Genomic DNA, 22,668 nt, shown 5'->3' on the forward strand with positions numbered 1-22,668 from the left:
CAAGAGCAAAGGCATTTATGATTAATAACTCCATGGAAACAAGGCTATTTTACATGACTGAGTTAATGAACAGAAGACACTCATGCACCATCTGGGTTTCATGTGAGGTAAACAGGGCTATATAATTATAATTAACTACATTTAGTTATTTAATTATATATAGTTATATATATAGTTATATATAATTAACTATAATTAATACTGAAGTCAAAATTATTCTGTTAATTATATTATATATAACATATATAATATATAATTATTCTGTTAATTATAATTAACTATATTTAATTATTTAATTATATATAGTTACATATATACTTTTTACACTACCTCCTACTCTATGGTGAGTCTCTTGAGAGTGCAGGCCATATCTATTTTGTGAACCACAGTGCACCCAAGAGTAGCTGACATACAACAGACACTCAATAAATTTTTATTGGATCAGTGGCAGCAGAGTAGGGTCCTTGACAATCGGCTGAGTGATCACACTTAAAGTGTAATCAAAAGTTGTGTCATCAAACTATTTATATTGTAGAATTTCATTGCCAATATCAGACCTCAGTGAACTGAGACCATTTTGGTACAGGAACATTAGATATTCCATCTGTATCTAACAGTAAATAAGAATGTGTCATTTAAAAGCCATTGAGACTGGTGCCACGGCTCAATAGGCTAATCCTCCTCCTGTGGTGCCGGCACACCGGGTTCTAGTCCCGGTCAGGGCGCCGGATTCTGTCCTGGCTGTCCCTCTTCCAGGCCAGCTATCTGTGCAGTGGAGGATGGCCCAAGTCCTTGGGCCCTGCACCCGCATGGGAGACCAGGAGAAGCACCTGACTCCTGGATTCAGATCAGCATGGTGCACCAGCCACAGTACTCTGGTTGTGGTGGCCATTGGAGGGTGAACCAACAGTAACAGAAGACCTTTCTATCTGTCCCTCTCTCTCTCACTGTCCACTCTGCCTGTCAAAAAAAAAAAAAAGCCACGTGAAGTTCTCAGTGAAGAGGTGGAAGGAGCATTGTAGGCAAAGGGAATGGCCTAGAAGTGATGATTCTGTGTTTGCTCATTTCTCTATTCAATTTCTTCTGAAGGAGTATGCCCAAGGCTACCTGAGACCTTGTCTCTGGGTTTCTTCTGAATGAACCCATCTGAGTTCATTGTGAAAGGTGTAGTAAACAGGGGCTGGCACCGTGGTGCAGTGGGTTAATGCCCTGGCCTGAAGTGCCAGCATCCCATATGGGCACCAGTTCTTTTTTTTTTTTTTTTTTTTTTTTTTTTTTTTTTTTTTGACAGGCAGAGTGGACAGTGAGAGAGAGAGACAGAGAGAAAGGTCTTCCTTTGCCATTCATTCACCCTCCAATGGCCGCCACGGCCGGCGCACTGCAGCCGGAGCACCACGCTGATCTGATGGCTGGAGCCAGGTATTTCTCCTGGTCTCCCATGGGATGCAGGGCACAAGCACTTGGGCCATCCTCCAATTCACTCCCTGTCCACAGCAGAGAGCTGGCCTGGAAGAGGGGCAACCGGGACAGAATCCAGCGCCCCGACCGGGACTAGAACCCAGTGTGCCGGCAGCGCAAGGTGGAGGATTAGCCTAGTGAGCCTCGGCACCAGCCATGGGCACCACTTCTAGTCCTGGCTGCTCCACTTCCACCAGCTCTCTGCTATGCCCGGGAAAGCAGTAGAAGATGGCCCAAGTCCTTGGGCCCCTGCACACACGTGGGAACCTAGAGGAAGGTCCTGGCTCCTGGCTTTCAGATCAGCGCAGCTCTGGCCATTGCGGCCAATTAGGGAATGGAACTGCAGATGGAAAAACTCTCTGTCTCTCTCTCTCACTGTCTCTCTCTCTCTCTCTCTCTCTCTTTCTCTCTCTTTCTGCCTCTCCTCTCTCTGTGTAACTGACTTTCAAATATAAATACATCTTTTTTAAAAAGGTATAGGTAAGAATGTGGCCTGCAAATAGGAGAGCTCAGGGCTTGAGACACATGTTAGCCATTGAACAGCACTCAAGCCTTGGGAAGTTCAGAATTGAGCTTCACTTTCTGACACATGAACTGCAAATACAACTATGTTTCATGAAATGAATATGAGAGGTGTGTGTTATTCTTAGCTCGCAGTAAACTAATTCTTTTGGGCTTTTTGCATCAAGCCTAGCACCAAGCAAATATTAAATAAATTCTACTTAATATTTCTAATTATTTCTTGGACTTGCTGTCCCACTCAACGTGAACAGGGTTTGCATACTCTTCCATATCTTCTCTTACCTATCACCTGGGTGTGCCTCCTTTATTGTATCCATGCACATCTTTTGGGTTTTCTGTTTGATTAAGATCAAGTGCAAAATTATAGGGTACTCTTAAGTCCTAAATCTGTCCATCATGAATATAATTGAACTACGTAGTTACGGAACATGTGCCTTACAATTTTCTCAATTCTTTTAAATTTGTAGTCTACAGCGATTACACATTCCAGTGAGATTCCCTTCCCACACCTCTCAGGTCAAACATTTTTCCTTGAATCTGTCACCTCCCACCCTCAGCAACCATACCGGGCATAGTCTCTCCTGAGCTTGTCATAGGACCTGCTTCCTTTATGCCACAGAAAATACTTCCCTTTTGTTCGCCCTAGTAATTTATCAGACATCTCCTCTGTATCCTGGATATGTCACACTGTCTGGTACAGACAAGAAAGGAATCAATCTGCAGCCAGTGTCGCGGCACAGTCACCACCTGCAGTGCCAGCTCCCATAGGAGCATCAATTTGTGTCCCGGTGGCTCCGCACCTGAACCAGGTCCCTGCGAATGTGCAAGCATCCGAGGATGGCCCAAGCCCTTGGGCAACTGCATCCATGTGGGAGACTTGGAAAAGTCTGGCTCCTGGCTTCAGTCTGGCCCTGCCCCAGCATTTGTGGCCACTTGGGGATTAACTAGTGAAGGGAAGATCTATCTCTGTTTCTCCTCCTCTCTCTCTCTGTAACTCTGCCCTTCAAATAAATACAAAATAAACCTTAAAGGAAGAGAGGAAACCATCTTTGTCAAATGGGTGCTAGGTTACTATAAACACAATGATTCAGGCCTGAAGACGGCTATGTGAATAGAGACTTGTAAAGACACTTACAGATTATTTTAGCCAGTCCTCTAATTAGGAAGATGTCAGTTAGAGAATCAGTGGTGACCAGGCTTATTAGGAACAAAATCAACAGAAGTAGCCAAATTTCTAAAATACAGAATTCATGCTTCTCCCCCACTGTGACAAGAAGAGAATTGTATGAATTTTTTCTTGGTTTCCTTGGTTTATACTCCCCCATTAAGAAGCTTCTTTCTCCCACTGTGTTTCCTCGTCTCCCAAGGACACCAAGTCAGTGTGATTCAGCCCTTTTCCTTAGTCCGCATGTTTTGTTTAGCAAAGCTTGCTCTCCGTGCTATGGGAGATCTGGAAAATCCATTTCCTTAATGTCTTAGAAGCTGATAATTGTATTTATATACTCAATGCAGGCATATTTCTGCTGTTATGGAAAACCTAGTGAGGAACTCTAACAACAGAATAGCAGGTTTGCATGGCAGGTCCCACTTAAAACAACATGCTTTTGCAGTGCTAAATTCTCAAACCTTCTCAGAGAGTAGCAGTGACATCTATAAGGCGATTGTTAACTGCCAGACACTATAGTATTTAAACATGTTAGGGTACCACATGTAATTCCCAAAGCCGCCCTCTGGGGCTGCATATGACTGAATCCTCCTTTTACAGATGAAGGAACTGAAGTGCAGAAATGTGAAAGATCTTGCCCAGGGTCATCAATTGAGGATTTGGGCAAACAGGATTATGAGATATGGGACTCTCAGGCACTGCAAAATGCTGCCTCCCTAACTGTAATTTGACTGATTCTGCCTTATTTTTGAGAAAATGGCCAACATCCTCTTTCTGATGCCATCAACTCACCACCAGGGGACCCCATGAGTCACTGTCCAGGGCTTTCTTATGGTTATTATTTCATGGTTTCCAAAACAGACGTGGAAAATGAGTATTATGAAAACACTGCATAGTGTTCAAAAGTCTTTATTTTTGCACTAAAATTAACTAATTATTTAATTAACTGGGAGGCAGAGAGAGACAAGGTCCCCATCTGCTGGTTCACTCCCTAGTGCCTGCAATGGCGAGGGTCAGGCTGGTCCAAGGTCGGGAGTCAGAACTCCGTCTCAGCCTTGTACATGAGTGTCAGAGGCGCCATCATTTGAGCCACACCACCTGCTGCCTCCTCTCCTCAAAAGAAGCTGGAATCAGGGCATGAGCAAACCGACAGTGTCTGAACCACTAGGCCAAATGCCCATTTTCCATACACTTTTGGAAGTACCTTCATAGGTATTTGCTTCCTTTTTTCTTTTTCTTTTTCAACTTCTGAAAATTACATAAAGGGAATCTCATGTATTTCATATATACAGATTAAAGAGCAGAATATACTTCCAGATTTCCTTATTCTGAGTGAGAGACTGTTGCAGATGTAGTTATTCTTTCAACATAACAAGTGGGGATCGTGATGCGGTGCAGCCAATAAAGCTGCTGCCCGTTTCTCCAGCATCCTATACGGGTGCCAGTTCTAGTACCGGCTACTCCACCTCTGATCCAGTTCCCCACTAATGTGCCTGGCAAAACATTGGAATTGGCCCAAGTGCTTGACCCCTGCATCCATGTGGGAGACCCGGAAGAATCTCCTGGCTCCTGGCTTTGGAACAGCATAGCTTTGGCCATTACAGCCACTAGGGGGAATGAACCAGTGGTTAGAAGATTTCTCTCTCTCTTTCTCTCTCTCTCTCTCGCTCTCTCTCTCTCTCTCTCATTTTCTCTCTCTCTTTCCCTCTCTCTCTCTCTCCAACTAAATAAATCCAAAAAAAAATAGATCTCTCTATATAAATAAATATTTTAAAAAGAAAATAACAAGTAATTACATTTCTTAGTAACTGAAACATTTTTCCACTTTCAGTCCTTAACTCTAGGGCTTCCAATCTGCCTTATTATTGAGATGTAATGCAGCCTTCCCAGGAGACCCCATATGAAAACTGTTCTGCAGTCTTTCACAGCACATTCTCCACAAGCTTGAAGGGCAGTGCTCCTGACACTGGAGTCTCCTGTTGAAAGTGCTGTGCCCATTTCCAACATGTTCCTAAACACACTTCAGAACTAGCCAACCCTGAATCTACTGAAAGGAAACTGACTTGCATGTTTAATAAGTGGTTAGAATACTGGGTACTTCCCTCCCAGGTACTGTAGAATCACTCAGCAAATGATCGATCACACTAGACCAAATGTTGAAGTCGAGACACATTCCTATTGCCCTTACTTGTCCTCTGATCCAGCCTCCAAATGCCTCACTAAGTGCCTCCAATGTGTCCTCAACCTGGCATAAGGTCTGTGCATGATAACACTACTATGACTTCTACTTTTACAAAAGATCAATAGTGATTAGTGTTCCAGTCGTTTTGGAACATACAGAATGAACCCGTGCAGGACAGCATATTAAAGTTAACTGATTTATTATGTTGTCTTACTAATAAAGGAATATTTTTACCCTGTCAAAGATGTTTTTGTAGTACTGTGTATTAAAAAGACCCAGCTATCTCTCCTGGTCTTCAAGTTGCATAACCAAACATAAACATTAGGCAGATATTTTTGTTAGACTGAGACAACAAGAACATTTTCTCAGAATATCATCCACTGGAGACTATAGTCCCTTCCTAAAAGTGTATTTTCCTATCCTTGTAATTTCTTCCAAGAGTACCTTTTAAAAGTCTTGCTCAAATTTGAGTATCACTGCTTAGAGAATAGATTGACATCCTATTGGTTCCTATAGAGTTAGTCCTATGAAGAAACATAGTTCTTCATTATTTAGGACCTGGGTTTTGAAACACATAAGTCAAACCCTTCTGCCTGCAACTTCCAACTACTTGGGCTCTGGATGTGGGACTAAGTAATCATACTTACCACTCAGATCAGGTTGCTGTCCATGGCTTCTGTGAGCCATCTGATCACAAAATACTGAAGGTATTTCAAAGTCGAGTAGCAGCTTTTCTAGTTATGATGTGTACAGTGTTTCTCACGTAGCCCCCCAGTGCATGCACTGTCTGTGAATGGGCAGAGAACTCTCGGTTTTCATTGCCTACAAAGCTTGGGGACTTTCCCAAATGACCTTCACCTTCAACAAGTCTCTTCAGGATGCCAAATAAAGGGTAATGTCTGACTTAGCACTAGGAAAAATGCTCATTCTGCTTAGTTGAGAGAAATGCAGATCGTTGTCGAGGAGAAAACTCTCTGTTTTGGGCAAAGGCAGTATCCTGACCTGTGGAGGAAGACGGATGTCCCTGAAAATTCTATACTGAATAGTGGTGTAAGTTATATCTGCTTGGTCCCAGTAGATGGTTAGGAATCATTGATTAAAGAAACAAAAGGTACCCCTTGGGATCCCAGGTTCAACTGTCCCTAATTAACCTAGCGTGATGTGAACTTGAAGAAATTTTGTGAGGAAAAACGAAACTGCTACCCATTGGGACTGTGTCCTTGGGGAAAGGACAAGGCAACAATACAATCAGCAACTAGTCAGGTGCAGAGCCATGTGTCCGATGAAAACTCAGGTGTAGCTCTTTTGCACTGTTCTCCTTGCTTGAGGGATGCTTTAGCAGAGATCAAAGAAGTAGCATAATTGCAATGTCTAGTCAGACCAGCTACCATAGCACAAGTAACTTCTCCCTGGGCTCTGGCGCTTCAGCCTGATGGGTGTTTTGTCCGTTCATGTGACCCACTTTCTAAATACTTGGAGATTGAGTGCTCATTCTTCTACTTATTGCCATAAACTTTATTTCCAGATCGTTTTATGTCTTAACATATGAAACCAGTAGGAGTCAATTAATTAGAGTCCACTTAGAAACTTCAAGAATAACTTCTGTGCATAGATTTCTAAGAGTTACTACGAATGTGTGTTGAATTTAACATGCAGTAAATCATCAAGTCTAGTAAATAAAATGCATCATATGTACTAAGCACACAATTTATCTCCTTTGTCTCTAGGAGAAATAAAATGATATGATATATTTGCTGATATTTTAAACAGATAAAAGTTCAATTTGCAAATGTTTTATTTAATTTTGGCATATGATTTTTCAAAAATCGACTATCTTCAAGTTTTCCATTTTGTGCTGATGAGACATGGTTGGGTTGGAGGTTATGCTCATTTTATAAAATAAATTAAGGAGTACTCAACTTTTTCCTGGCTGAAAATATTTTTAGTTCCCTGGAATTATCTGTTCTTTGAGAATCTGGTAGGACTTGAAACTGATGTTGGCTTTGTTGAAAGGTTTTAATCTGTTGATTAGTTGTCTAAATCTTACAGCACCATCTAGGATTTTATTTTTTTACCATCAGATTATTTTACTGAATTTGAATCTTTTACTAAAAATGTAGAGTTACTTTATAAGAACACTTTATAGTGTTTTGTCTTTGTGATCTCAGCTCTATTTACAAAATTGCATTCCATTTTTAATATTATTTCCTCCTTTATTTTTGAACAAATTTATCAGAAATGTTAACCTAGTTAGTTCTTTGGAGCAAGAGCCTTTCTAAATTCCCCTCATATTAAGTCTTTGTTTTCCATTATTTTTGGCCACATCATTAGATTAATTTTGTGTCTACTTCAGAGTTTGTTTTACTCTTCTAAAGCTGAAAGTTGAGCTTCAAAAATCGCTTCCAAATGCATTTACTTATGAATATACATCTGCTCAAAATTATCATTTTCACTGTATCGTACATTTCAACATGTGCTACTGGCATTCACTTTATGATAATGTTTTATAAGCTCATCTCCTTCTTTATTTTGTATAAACTATGAATGTGTGTTAAATATGAGTCTGAATGAAATAATATAAAATGTGAATATGAGTGAGAGATAGCTTATATCCAGTAAGACTTCATTATTGATGAATACATAATATAAGTTGTATGAATACACTATTTGTATGTATTTATATGATGAACACATGTTCAAATAAATGCAAAAATTTCCATGATATTAAGTATTTAGATTTTAAAATTTACTATCATAAGGAAGAACACATGGCATTATTCCAAGTACATAAATGATAGCCAGTTAATTGAGTTTCAGAAGAAAACTAGGAAATGAATAATTGTCACTGTGTTAGCTGAAATGCTAAATTGACAGGTTGTAGCAAAAAGCTTCAATCTCTGTTTCTCAAATGGGAACCACAGTAGTCTAACGCTGCTTTGTATATACTGTAAGTGCTACAAGAAGTCTCAGCACTGAACATATATTGATACTTCTCAAACGAAGGCAACCTTTGATGGAGGTGTTTGGATAGGCCTCAGAAAGTGAGTGTCCATGAATTTGTTAATCTTTTAGTAATGAAGATACTTTCTGTTCCAAAAGAAAAAAAAAAGAGTGAAGGAGAAATAAAATTTTCCCCAGTTAAGCAAAAACTGAGAGAATCCCCCACTACCATAACCCTTGCAAGAAATGCTGAAGGGGGATCCTGCATTAGAAGTAAACATCATGACAAAACCTAATTCACTCACATAGCAGATCTAAACAGGATCCAGGATGCAAAATGAAAGGTGTTATTTCTTACCTACCAATACTAACTTTGAATGTAATTGGATCAAATACTCCAGCCAAATGGCTTCGGATGACTGAATGGATAGAAAAGCAAGATCCCACAATATCCTGCCTACAAGAGACTCACTTCACAAACAAAGACCACATAGACTGAGAGTGAAGGGCTGGAAAAAAGACATATCAGGAAATGGAAAACAAAAACGAATAGAAGTAGCTATCCTGATCTCAGATTCAAACAGACTTTAAGTCAAAAACTCCAGAAAAAAGATAAAGAAGGACAATGCATTGTGATAAACAGCTCAATGCATTAAGAAGATATAGCAATCATAAACATATGTGTACCCAACACAAGACCACCTAGATAGATACCTTAAAGGACAGATAGACTCCAATACAAGAATAGTGAGTGACTTCAACACCCTACTGTCTTCAATGGACAGATCGTACAGACATAAAATCAGTAAAGATACATAGAAGCTGAAACATTCTATAGAGTGAAAGGACTTAACAGACATTAGAGGACATTTCATCCAAGGCTACAGAATATACATTCTTCTCACCAGCAGATGAACATTTTTTAAGTTAGATCACATATTAGGCCAGAAATCAAGTCTCAGTAAGTTTAAAAAGATTGAAATCATACCATATATATTGTCATAAAGGAATAAAACTGGAAATCAACAACAAGAACAATGGAACACTCATAAACACTTGGAAATTTAACAATATGCTATTTTTGCTGCTTTTTTTGAAGATTTATTTATTTACTTGAAAAAGTTACACAGAGAGAGGAGAGGCAGAGAGAGACACAGAGAGAGAGAGAGAGAGGGAAAGGTGTTCCATCTGCTGGTTCACTCCCCAATTGGCCTCAATGGCCAGAGCTGTGCTGGTCTGAAGCCGGGAGCCAGGGATTTCTTCCAGGTCTCCCACATGGGTGCAGGAGCCTAAGAACTTGGGCCATCTCCTACTGCTTTCCCAGGCCAGAGCAGAGAGCTGGATCAGAAGTGGAGCAGTCAGGCCTCAAACTGGCGCCCATAGGCGATGCTGGCACTGCAGGCAGCAGCTTTACCTGCTATGCCACAGCGCAGGCCCCAACAATATGCTATTGAATGATCAATGGGTCATTAAGAAATTAATAGGTTTAAAAAGCTTTTTTTAAATAAATGAAAATGAAAACACAACATGTCAAAACCTATAAGATCCAACAAAAACAGTATTAAGAGGGAATGTATAATAGTAAGCACTTATACTACAAAAAGAAAAATGCCTCAAATCAAAGATCTAATGATGCATCTCAAAGACTTAGAAAAACAAGAACAAATCAAACCCAAATTCAACGAGGGTGAGAAATAATAAGGATCAGAGCAGAAATAAATGAAACTCAAACATAAAAACAATTTTAAAAGTTCAAGAGAAAAGCTGATTTGTTGAAAAGATACACAAAATAAATAAACTCTACCAAGACTAACAAAGACAAAGAAGAAAAATTCAAATAAATAAAATTAGAAATGAAAAAAAGACATTGCAACTGACACTACCAAAACACAAAGGATCATAAAGAATGTGAAAAGCTATATGCTGATAAATTGGAAAACCTTGAAAATAATGGATAAATTCTTGGATACTTATAACTTATCAAACAATGTAACAAACAATGAGATTGAACTAGTAATCAAAGTCTCCCATCAAGGAAAAGTGCAAGATCTAGTAGTTTTACTACTACATCCTACAAAATATTTAAAGAGGAACTATCTCCAATATTTTTCAAAACTATTCCAAAATATTTAACAGGATAGAACTTTCTGTAACTCGGCCTTTCAAATAAATACATACATCTTTTTTTAAAAAAAGAAATGATCAAAGGCACAAAAAAATGGAAAGACATTCCTTGATCATGGATTAGAAGAATCAATGTCAGGGCCAGCACTGTGGCACAGTAGCCTAAGCGTCTACCTGCAGCGCCAGCATGCCATATGAGTGCCAGTTCATGTCCCGGCTGCTCCTCTTCAGATCCAGCTCCCTGCTTATGACCTGGGAGAGCAGTGAAAGACAGCGCAACTGTTTAGGCCCCTATACTTGTGTGGGAGACCCAGAAGAAGCTCCTAGCTCCTGGCTTCAGATCAGCTCAACTCTGGCCATTGTAGCCACGTGAGTGATGAAATAAAGAATGGAAGAATCTTTCTGTCTCTGTGTGTGTGTGTGTGTGTGTGTGTGTAACTCTGCTTCCCAAATAAATGAAATCACCAAAAAAGAATAAAAAAGAAGGCCGGCGCCGCGGCTCACTAGGCTAATCCTCCGCCTAGCGGCGCCGGCACACCGGGTTCTAGTCCCGGTCGGGGCGCCGGATTCTGTCCCGGTTGCCCCTCTTCCAGGCCAGCCCTCTGCTGTGGCCCGGGAGTGCAGTGGAGGATGGCCCAGGTGCTTGGGCCCTGCACCCCATGGGAGACCAGGAAAAGCACCTGGCTCCTGGCTCCTGCCATCGGATCGGTGCGGTGCGCCGGCCGCAGCGCGCCGGCTGCGGCGGCCATTGGAGGGTGAACCAACGGCAAAAGGAAGACCTTTCTCTCTGTCTCTCTCTCTCACTGTCCACTCTGCCTGTCAAAAAATAAAAAAAAAAAAAAAAAAAAAAAAAAGAATAAAAAAGAAGAATCAGTATCATTAGAATGTCTATACTAACTAAAGCACTCTAGAATGACACTCTTGACAGAATTAGAAAAACAATCTGAACATTCATATGGAAACTGGATGTATGTATGTCAAAGAATGAAAGTAAATCCATATCTCTCACCATACACAAAATCAAATCAAGACGGATCAGACACCTGACACTATGAGGTCACAGGAAGAAACTGTAGGAGAAACACTCCAAGACATGGGTGTGAGGGATGACTTCCTGGACAAGGCCCCCAGTGCCCTCGCAGCAAGAACAAAACTCAGCAAATGAGATTGTGGTAAACTCAGAAGCTTCAGCACATTTAGAAACTAATTTAAAAACAGTAGTGAATAATCTGGATGAGAACACAATTTGATGTAAGCTGTCCTTTATAATTTGTCCATGCCATTAACTCCTTGAGGCCTATTAAGCTTTCTGAAAAGAGCAACAAAGGCACAAAGATTTACACAGGTGCACCCACAACGATGACAGGAACATGAAATCCTATCAAGATGGAATTTGGACTTTTATCACAAAATATTGTACAAGTTTTAAGCAAAAGGAATCTGAGGAAGATTTTAGTAAACATGTATAGCTCTGTGGAAAGCGGGAAGCGCAAAATGAGGAGTTTTTTCAAACAGGGCAACCACATGGTCTATCCTGCAGACATAGACAGCAATGGCTGTTGTTCCTGTGAATTTTGAGCCGCTTGTCAAGTCATATTCATCACTGCAAGAATAGTCAACAAGTCGGTATAGTGATGCTGTTGACATTTCATGGTTCAGTGAGTATTCACAGCTGTCTTATAAATGCTTATGAAAATTTACTCCTATGCATTTCTGGGAAAAGAATGAACTAAGGAAGATTACTATCATGTGAATCAGACATGTACTCTGCATTTAGCTGAAATGGGATGTGTCACATAAAAAGCATGACTAAAGTAGAGTAAGTGGATAATGAAACACAAATAAAGCATTGTTTTATGATTTGTTATTTTAACCTACTAGGCCTTTATGTCTTCGAGATGTTTGCAATCCTTTTGGTCATGTCTTTGAAAGCTTGTATCACCTGCTTGTTCCTCAGGGTGTAAATGAAGGGGTTCATGACTGGAGTAACTGAGGTTATGAGCAATGCCACCACCTTATTCATAGCCACACCTTCTTTTTCAGATGGCTTAATGTACATGAAGACGCAGCTTCCATAAGTGATGGAAACCACAATTATGTGAGAAGAACAAGTGGAAAAAGCTTTTTTCCTCTGCTGAGCAGAAGGGAATCTGAGAATGGTCCTGATAATGTGTGTGTAGGATGTAATCACACACCCTAATGTGAACAGAAGCGTCACCACAGCCAAGATGAAGACAAAGTGCTCCAAAAACTCTGTGTCGTTGCAAGTGATCTTTAGCATGGGCCCTACATCACAGGCAAAGTGATCTATGATGTTAGAGTCACAAAACTCGAAATCAAAGAGCAGAGTAAATGGTGGGGTGATGATGATTAGAGTGAGCATGACACACCCCATGAGGATCCTGATGCAGACTCTGTTGCTCATGATGGTCATGTAATGCAGGGGTTTGCAGATGGCCACGTAGCGGTCATAGGACATGGCTGTCAGGAGAAGAAACTCAGTCACACTGAAGAAGAAAACAAAAAACAGTTGAGTGAAGCATGCATTATAGCTTATAGTATTGTCCCCAGTCGCCATTGCATACAGGAATCTGGGAATGCAGAAAGCTGTAAAAGAGAACTCCAGCACAGAGAAATTCCGGAGGAAAAAGTACATGGGTGTTTGGAGGTGAGAATCCACCAAGGTGAGAATGATGATGGCCAGGTTCCCAAAAATACACAACAAGTAGGTTAGAAACAAAAAAATAAATAGGAATATCTGTAGATTTGGATCATCTGTTAGTCCCAGCAAGATGAACGTTGTTAGTGCTGTATAATTCCTCATCTTTGATTCCTGACTATTGATTCCTGACTATGTCCTGGTATTTGTGAAAAATGAAAGAAGGTAGATTGGAAAAAAGGACTGTCAGTATGAGCTAGAAGTGTGTGCGGTGAACATGTTAGCTGAGCCACAATTCTATTTTGTTACCTGTTAATCGAGAATGCAAGTGGAGGTGTAGGGTAATCAATGAACACACAGGACTGCCACTGCTCAGTTATCCTAGATATCAACCACAGGTACTTCTCATGCTGCTGTCAGTATCTTGATATAGTAGTCATCCAAGAGCAAAGGCATTTATGATTAACAACTCCATGGAAACAAGGCGATTTTACATGATCTGAGTTAATGAACAGAAGACACTCATGCACCATCTGGGTTTCATGTGAGTTAAACAGGGCTCACTATAATTAATACTGAAATCAAAAATATTCTGTTCCGCTCTTGCCTGTTTCCTCACTCTCTAGCATAATGCCACCTTGAGCTATAGAGAACTTCATATTTTTCTGCTTTCTTCTCATTCTAAACTCAACAAAACAGTCTCCAAAGTCCAACGTAAAAACAGAGCAAGAGTGTCTTTGAATCAAACGTGAGAATCCTTGCTCCTTTTAAAGCTATGGTTCCATTACCCTTGGAATGGCATTCAAGCCTCCTACTCTGGTTTGTAAGGTCATTGATGATCTCGTTTCTGTGCAATCCTCTTAAGGTATCTCTTGCTTCTCCATCTGCTAGTCCTCAGCTCCTTGAATATGCTAAGTTCTTTTCACTTTAGTGCTTATGCAATGTTCTCTCTCTTCTGTCTCTGTCTCTCTGCATTTCCTGCTTGCATTTGCATTCTTTCACTGATGGATCTTACTTTTCATGGTTTCAGCATCAATATGACCTCATCAAAGATATCTTCCTGGAGAGTTTTGCCTTCTATAGCCTCTTTCTGCCCAATATTATAAACAGAATGGCTCTATTTCCTTTAGGACTCTTGCTATAGTCTATACTTTTATATTAATTTACTTTTTACACTACCTCCTGCTCTATGGTGAGTCTCTTGAGAGTGCAGGCCATATCTATTTTGTGAACCACAGTAACCCAAGAGTAGCTGACACACAACAGACACTCAGTAAATTTTTGTTGGATCAGTGGCAGCAGAGTAGGGTCTTTGACAATCGGCTGACTGATGACACTTAAAGTGTAATCAAAAGTTGTGTCATCACACTATTTATATTGTAGAATTTCATTGCCAATATCAGACCTCAGCGATTTGAGACTATTTTTGGAGCAGAGCATTAGATATTCCATCTATATCTAACAGTAAATAAAAATGTATCATTGAAAAGCCATTGAAGCTGGTGCCATGGCTCACTAGGCTAATGCTCGTCCTTGCGGCGCCGGCACACCGGGTTCTAATCCCGGTCGGGGCAGCGAATTCTGTCCCGGTTGCCCCTCTTCCAGGCCAGCTGTCTGCTGTGGTCAGAGAGTGCAGTGGACGATGGCCCAAGTACTTGGGCACTGCACCCCATGGGAGACCAGGATAAGTACCTGGCTCCTGCCATCGGATCAGCATGGTGCAACAGCCGCAGCACGCTGGCCATGGCAGACATTGGAGGGTGAACCAACAGCAAAGGAAGACCTTTCTCTCTGTCTCTCTCTCTCACTATCCACTCTGCCTGTCAAAAAAAAAAAAAAAGCCATTGAGGCTGGCGCCACGGCTCAATAGGCTAATCCTCCACCTGCAGCACCAGCACACCGGGTTATAGTCCCGGTCGGGGCACCGGATTCAGCCCCGGCTGTCCCCTTCCAGGCCAGCGCTCTGTGCAGTGGAGGATGGCCCAAGTCCTTAGGCCCTGCACCCGCATGGGAACCAGGAGAAGCATCTGGCTCCTGGATTCAGATCAGCGCGGTGCGCCAGCCACAGCACGCTGCCCCATAGAAGTGATGATTCTGTTTTTGCTCATTTCTCCACTCAATTTCTTCTGAAGGAGTATGCCCAAGGCTACCTGAGACCTTGTCTCTGGATTTCTTCTGAGTGAACCCATCTGAGTTCATTGTGAAAGTTATAGTAAACAAGGGCCGGCACCGTGGTGCAGCAGGTTAACACCTGAAGTGCTTGAAGTGCCGGCATCCCATATGGGCACCAGTTCTAGTCAGGCTGCTCCACTTCCAACAGCTCTCTGCTATGCCCGGGAAAGCAGTAGAAGATGGCCCAAGTCCTTGGGCCCCTGCACCCATGTGGGAGACTTAAAGGAAGGTCCTGGCTCCTGGCTTCAGATCAGCGCAGCTCTGGCCATTGCGGCCAATTAGGGAGTAGAACTGCGGATGGAAGAACTCTCTCTATCTCTTTCCCTCTATCTCTCTCTCTCTCTCTGTCTCTCTGCCTCTCCTCTCTCTGTGTAACTGACTTTCAAATATAAATACATCTTTTTTAAAAAGGTATAGGTAAGAATGTGGCCTGCAAATAGGAGAGCTCAGGGCTTGAGACACATGTTAGCCATTGAACAGCACTCAAGCCTTGGGAAGTTCAGAATTGAGCTTCACTTTCTGACACATGAACTGCAAATACAACTATGTTTCATGAAATGAATATGAGAGGTGTGTGTTATTCTTAGCTCGCAGTAAACTAATTCTTTTGGGCTTTTTGCATCAAGCCTAGCACCAAGCAAATATTAAATAAATTCTACTTAATATTTCTAATTATTTCTTGGACTTGCTGTCCCACTCAACGTGCACGGGGTTTGCATACTCTTCCATATCTTCTCTTACCTTAGGCCTATATGTGCCTCCTTTATTGTATCCATGCACATCTTTTGGGTTTTCTGTTTGATTAAGATCAAGTGCAAAATTATAGGGTACTCTTAAGTCCTAAATCTGTCCATCATGAATATAATTGAACTACGTAGTTACGGAACATGTGCCTTACAATTTTCTCAATTCTTTTAAATTTGTAGTCTACAGCGATTACACATTCCTGTGAAATTCCCTTCCCACACCTCTCAGGTCAAACATTTTTCCTTGGATCCGTCACTTCCCACCCTCAGCAACCATACCGGGCATAGTCTCTCCTGAGCTTGTCATAGGACCTGCTTCCTTTATGCCACAGAAAATACTTCCCTTTTGTTCGCCCTAGTAATTTATCAGACATCTCCTCTGTATCCTGGATATGTCACACTGTCTGGTACAGACAAGAAAGGAATCAATCTGCAGCCAGTGTCGCGGCACAGTCACCACCTGCAGTGCCAGCTCCCATAGGAGCATCAATTTGTGTCCCGGTGGCTCCGCACCTGAACCAGGTCCCTGCGAATGTGCAAGCATCCGAGGATGGCCCAAGCCCTTGGGCAACTGCATCCATGTGGGAGACTTGGAAAAGTCTGGCTCCTGGCTTCAGTCTGGCCCTGCCCCAGCATTTGTGGCCACTTGGGGATTAACTAGTGAAGGGAAGATCTATCTCTGTTTCTCCTCCTCTCTCTCTCTGTAACTCTGCCCTTCAAATAAATACAAAATAAACCTTAAAGGAAGAGAGGAAACCATCTTTGTCAAATGGGTGCTAGGTTACTATAAATACAATGATTCAGGCCTGAAGAAGGCTATGTGAATAGAGACTTGTAAAGACGCTTACAGATTATTTTAGCCAGTCCTCTAATTAGGAAGATGTCAGTTAGAGAATCAGTGGCGACCAGGCTTATTAGGAACAAAATCAACAGAAGTAGCCAAATTTCTAAAATACAGAATTCATGCTTCTCCCCCACTGTGACAAGAAGAGAATTGTATGAATTTTTTCTTGGTTTCCTTGGTTTATACTCCCCCATTAAGAAGCTTCTTTCTCCCACTGTGTTTCCTCGTCTCCCAAGGACACCAAGTCAGTGTGTTTCAGCCCTTTTCCTTAGTCCACATATTTTGTTTAGCAAAGCTTGCTCTCTGTGCTATGGGAGATCTGGAAAATCCATTTCCTTAATGTCTTAGAAGCTGATAATTGTATTTATATACTCAATGCAGGCATATTTCTGCTGTTATGGAAAACCTAGTGAGGAACTCTAACAACAGAATAGCAGGTTTGCATGGCAGGTCCCACTTAAAACAACATGCTTTTGCAGTGCTAAATTCTCAAACCTTCTCAGAGAGTAGCAGTGACATCTATAAGGCGATTGTTAACTGCCAGACACTGTAGTATTTAAACATGTTAGGGTACCACATGTAATTCCCAAAGCCGCCCTCTGGGGCTGCATATGACTGAATCCTCCTTTTACAGATGAAGGAACTGAAGTGCAGAAATGTGAAAGATCTTGCCCAGGGTCATCAATTGAGGATTTGGGCAAACAGGATTATGAGATATGGGACTCTCAGGCACTGCAAAATGCTGCCTCCCTAACTGTAATTTGACTGATTCTGCCTTATTTTTGAGAAAATGGCCAACATCCTCTTTCTGATGCCATCAACTCACCACCAGGGGACCCCATGAGTCACTGTCCAGGGCTTTCTTATGGTTATTATTTCATGGTTTCCAAAACAGACGTGGAAAATGAGTATTATGAAAACACTGCATAGTGTTCAAAAGTCTTTATTTTTGCACTAAAATTAACTAATATTTTAATTAACTGGGAGGCAGAGAGAGACAAGATCCCCATCTGCTGGTTCACTCCCTAGTGCCTGCAATGGCGAGGGTCAGGCTGGTCCAAGGTCGGGAGTCAGAACTCCGTCTCAGCCTTGTACATGAGTGTCAGAGGCGCCATCATTTGAGCCACACCACCTGCTGCCTCCTCTCCTCAAAGGAAGCTGGAATCAGGGCGTGAGCAAACCGACAGTGTCTGAACCACTAGGCCAAATGCCCATTTTCCATACACTTTTGGAAGTACCTTCATAGGTATTTGCTTCCTTTTTTCTTTTTCTTTTTCAACTTCTGAAAATTACATAAAGGGAATCTCATGTATTTCATATATACAGATTAAAGAGCAGAATATACTTCCAGATTTCCTTATTCTGAGTGAGAGACTGTTGCAGATGTAGTTATTCTTTCAACATAACAAGTGGGGATCGTGATGCGGTGCAGCCAATAAAGCTGCTGCCCGTTTCTCCAGCATCCTATACGGGTGCCAGTTCTAGTACCGGCTACTCCACCTCTGATCCAGTTCCCCACTAATGTGCCTGGCAAAACATTGGAATTGGCCCAAGTGCTTGACCCCTGCATCCATGTGGGAGACCCGGAAGAATCTCCTGGCTCCTGGCTTTGGAACAGCATAGCTTTGGCCATTACAGCCACTAGGGGGAATGAACCAGTGGTTAGAAGATTTCTCTCTCTCTTTCTCTCTCTCTCTCTCGCTCTCTCTCTCTCTCTCTCATTTTCTCTCTCTCTTTCCCTCTCTCTCTCTCTCCAACTAAATAAATCCAAAAAAAAAATAGATCTCTCTATATAAATAAATATTTTAAAAAGAAAATAACAAGTAATTACATTTCTTAGTAACTGAAACATTTTTCCACTTTCAGTCCTTAACTCTAGGGCTTCCAATCTGCCTTATTATTGAGATGTAATGCAGCCTTCCCAGGAGACCCCATATGAAAACTGTTCTGCAGTCTTTCACAGCACATTCTCCACAAGCTTGAAGGGCAGTGCTCCTGACACTGGAGTCTCCTGTTGAAAGTGCTGTGCCCATTTCCAACATGTTCCTAAACACACTTCAGAACTAGCCAACCCTGAATCTACTGAAAGGAAACTGACTTGCATGTTTAATAAGTGGTTAGAATACTGGGTACTTCCCTCCCAGGTACTGTAGAATCACTCAGCAAATGATCGATCACACTAGACCAAATGTTGAAGTCGAGACACATTCCTATTGCCCTTACTTGTCCTCTGATCCAGCCTCCAAATGCCTCACTAAGTGCCTCCAATGTGTCCTCAACCTGGCATAAGGTCTGTGCATGATAACACTACTATGACTTCTACTTTTACAAAAGATCAATAGTGATTAGTGTTCCAGTCGTTTTGGAACATACAGAATGAACCCGTGCAGGACAGCATATTAAAGTTAACTGATTTATTATGTTGTCTTACTAATAAAGGAATATTTTTACCCTGTCAAAGATGTTTTTGTAGTACTGTGTATTAAAAAGACCCAGCTATCTCTCCTGGTCTTCAAGTTGCATAACCAAACATAAACATTAGGCAGATATTTTTGTTAGACTGAGACAACAAGAACATTTTCTCAGAATATCATCCACTGGAGACTATAGTCCCTTCCTAAAAGTGTATTTTCCTATCCTTGTAATTTCTTCCAAGAGTACCTTTTAAAAGTCTTGCTCAAATTTGAGTATCACTGCTTAGAGAATAGATTGACATCCTATTGGTTCCTATAGAGTTAGTCCTATGAAGAAACATAGTTCTTCATTATTTAGGACCTGGGTTTTGAAACACATAAGTCAAACCCTTCTGCCTGCAACTTCCAACTACTTGGGCTCTGGATGTGGGACTAAGTAAATCATACTTACCACTCAGATCAGGTTGCTGTCCATGGCTTCTGTGAGCCATCTGATCACAAAATACTGAAGGTATTTCAAAGTCGAGTAGCAGCTTTTCTAGTTATGATGTGTACAGTGTTTCTCACGTAGCCCCCCAGTGCATGCACTGTCTGTGAATGGGCAGAGAACTCTCGGTTTTCATTGCCTACAAAGCTTGGGGACTTTCCCAAATGACCTTCACCTTCAACAAGTCTCTTCAGGATGCCAAATAAAGGGTAATGTCTGACTTAGCACTAGGAAAAATGCTCATTCTGCTTAGTTGAGAGAAATGCAGATCGTTGTCGAGGAGAAAACTCTTTGTTTTGGGCAAAGGCAGTATCCTGACCTGTGTAGGAAGACGGATGTCCCTGAAAATTCTATATTGAAGAGTGGTGTAAGTTATATCTGCTTGGTCCCAGTAGATGGTTAGGAATCATTGATTAAAGAAACAAAAGGTACCCCTTGGGATCCCAGGTTCAACTGTCCCTAATTAACCTAGCGTGGTGTGAACTTGAAGAAATTTTGTGAGGAAAAACGAAACTGCTACCCTTTGGGACTGTGTCCTTGGGGAAAGGACAAGGCAACAGTACAATCAGCAACTGGTCAGGTGCAGAGCCATGTGTCCGATGAAAACTCAGGTGTAGCTCTTTTGCACTGTTCTCCTTGCTTGAGGGATGTTTTAACAGAGATCAAAGAAGTATCATAATTGGAATGTCCAGTCCAACCAGCTACCATAGCACAAGTAATTTCTCCCTGGGCTCTGGTGCTTGATGTACCTGACGGGTGTTTTGTCCATTCATGTGATCCACTATTCTTTTTTTTCCCCCCACTGGGATCTCACTCACAGAGATCTTTCATTTAAGTTTTTTTTTTTTTTCCAGAGTGTCTTGGATTTCCATGCCTAAAATACTCTCATGGGCTCTTCAGCCAGATCCGAATGCCATAAAGGCTGATTCTGAGGCCAGAGTGCTGTTTAGGACATCTGCCATTCTGTGACTATGCTGTGTATCCCGCTTCCCATGTTGGATCATTCTCATGACCCACTATTGTAAATACTTCGGAGATTGGGTGCTCATTCTTCTACTTATTGCCATAAACTTTATTTCCAGATCGTTTTATGTCTTAACATATGAAACCAGTAGGAGTCAATTAATTAGAGTCCACTTAGAAACTTCAAGATTAACTTCTGTGCATAGATTTCTTTTTTTTATTTATTTGACAAGTAGAGTTATAGACACTGAGAGAGAGACAGAGAGAAAGTTCTTCCTTCCATTGGTTCACTCCCCAAATAGCCGCTAAAGCCGGCACTGCGCCAATTCGAAGCCAGGAGCCAGATGCTTCCTCCTGATCTCCCACTGTGCATAGATTTCTAAGAGTTACCATGAATGGGTGTTGAATTTAACATGCAGTAAATCATCATGTCTAGTAAATAAAATGCAGCATATATACTAAGCACACAATTTATCTCCTTTTTTCTCTTAGAGCAATAAAAAGATATGAATAAATTTGCTGATATTTTAAACAGATAAAAGTTCAATTTGCAAATGTTTTATTTAATTTTGGCATATGATTTTCCAAAATTCGACTATCTTCAAGTTTTCCATTTTGTGCTTATGAGACATGGTTTGGAGTTGGAGGAAATGCTAATTTTATAAATCAAATTAAGGAGTACTCAACTTTTTCCTGGATGAAAATATTTTTAGTTCCTTGGAATTATCTGTTCTTTGAGAATTTGGTAGGACTTGAAACCGGTGTTGGCTTTGTTGAAAGGTTTTAATGTGTTGATTAGTTATCTAAGTCTTACAGCACCATCTAGGATTTTATTTTTTACCATCAGATTATTTTACTGAAATTGATTCTTTTACTAAAAATGTAGAGTTACTTTATAAGAACATTTTATAGTGTTTTGTCTATGTGATCTCAGCTCTATTTACAAAATTGCATTCCATTTTTAATATTATTTCCTCCTTTATTTTTGAACAAATTTATCAGAAATGTTAACCTAGTTAGTTCTTTGGAGCAAGAGCCTTTCTAAATTCCCCTCATATTAAGTCTTTCTTTTCCATTTTATTGTTTTCTGCCCACATTATTATAGATTAATTTTGTGCCTTCTTCAGGGTTTGTTTTACTCTTCTAAAGCTGAAAGTTGAGCTTCAAAAATCGTTTGCAAATGCATTTACTTATGAATATACAACTGCTCAAAATTATCATTTTCACTGTATCGTACATTTCAACATGTGCTACTGGCATTCACTTTATGATAATGTTTTGTAAGCTCATCTCCTTCTTTATTTTGTATAAACTATGAATGTGTGTTAAATACGAGTCTGAATGAAATAATATAAAATGTGAATATGAGTGAGAGCTACTTTAAATCCAATAAGACTTCATTATTGATGAATACATAATTTGAGTTGCAGGTATACACTATTTGTATATATTTATATGATGAACACATATTTAAATATGACTTTTTTAAAAAGAATGATTTATTAGCCGGCGCCGTGGCTCACTAGGCTAATCCTCCGCCTTGCGGCGCCGGCACACCGGGTTCTAGTCCCGGTTGGGGCGCCGGATTCTGTCCCGGTTGCCCCTCTTCCAGGCCAGTTCTCTGCTGTGGCCAGGGAGTGCAGTGGAGGATGGCCCAGGTGCTTGGGCCCTGCACCCCATGGGAGACCAGGAGAAGCACCTGGCTCCTGCCATTGGATCAGCGCAGTGCGCCGGCCGCGGCGGCCATTGGAGGGTGAACCAACGGCAAAGGAAGACCTTTCTCTCTGTCTCTCTCTCTCACTGTCCACTCTGCCTGTCAAAAAAAAAAAAAGAAAGAAAAAAAAAGAATGATTTATTTCAAAAACAGAGTTAAAGACAGATAGAAGGTAAGGCAGAGAGAAATCTTTCATCTGCTGGCTCATTCCCCAAATGGCTGAAATGGATGGAACTGAGCCAAACTGAAGCCAGGAGCAAGCATCTTCTTCTGGGTCT

The 22,668-nt window shown here is 41.1% G+C and overlaps 1 protein-coding gene across 1 annotated transcript; it reads right to left on the reverse strand.

Annotated features, from left to right (window-relative positions):
* Window positions 1–12,276: 12,276 nt before the first annotated feature.
* On the reverse strand, window positions 12,277–14,043 carry LOC127491027 (olfactory receptor 6C2-like). The gene has a single exon (XM_070053172.2). The coding sequence runs from the start codon at window positions 13,213–13,215 to the stop codon at window positions 12,277–12,279; it is 939 nt and encodes a 312-aa protein (XP_069909273.2). The 5' UTR covers window positions 13,216–14,043.
* Window positions 14,044–22,668: the final 8,625 nt, after the last annotated feature.

This window comes from Oryctolagus cuniculus, chromosome 11, assembly GCF_051225735.1.
Source record: "Oryctolagus cuniculus isolate XC-2025 breed Fujian yellow rabbit chromosome 11, ASM5122573v1, whole genome shotgun sequence".
Taxonomy (NCBI): domain Eukaryota; kingdom Metazoa; phylum Chordata; class Mammalia; order Lagomorpha; family Leporidae; genus Oryctolagus; species Oryctolagus cuniculus.

What these genes read in the sequence shown, in the direction of transcription:
- LOC127491027 (XM_070053172.2), bottom strand. Translation starts at nt 13,215, where the DNA reads ATGAGGAATTATACAGCACTAACAACGTTCATCTTGCTGGGACTAACA.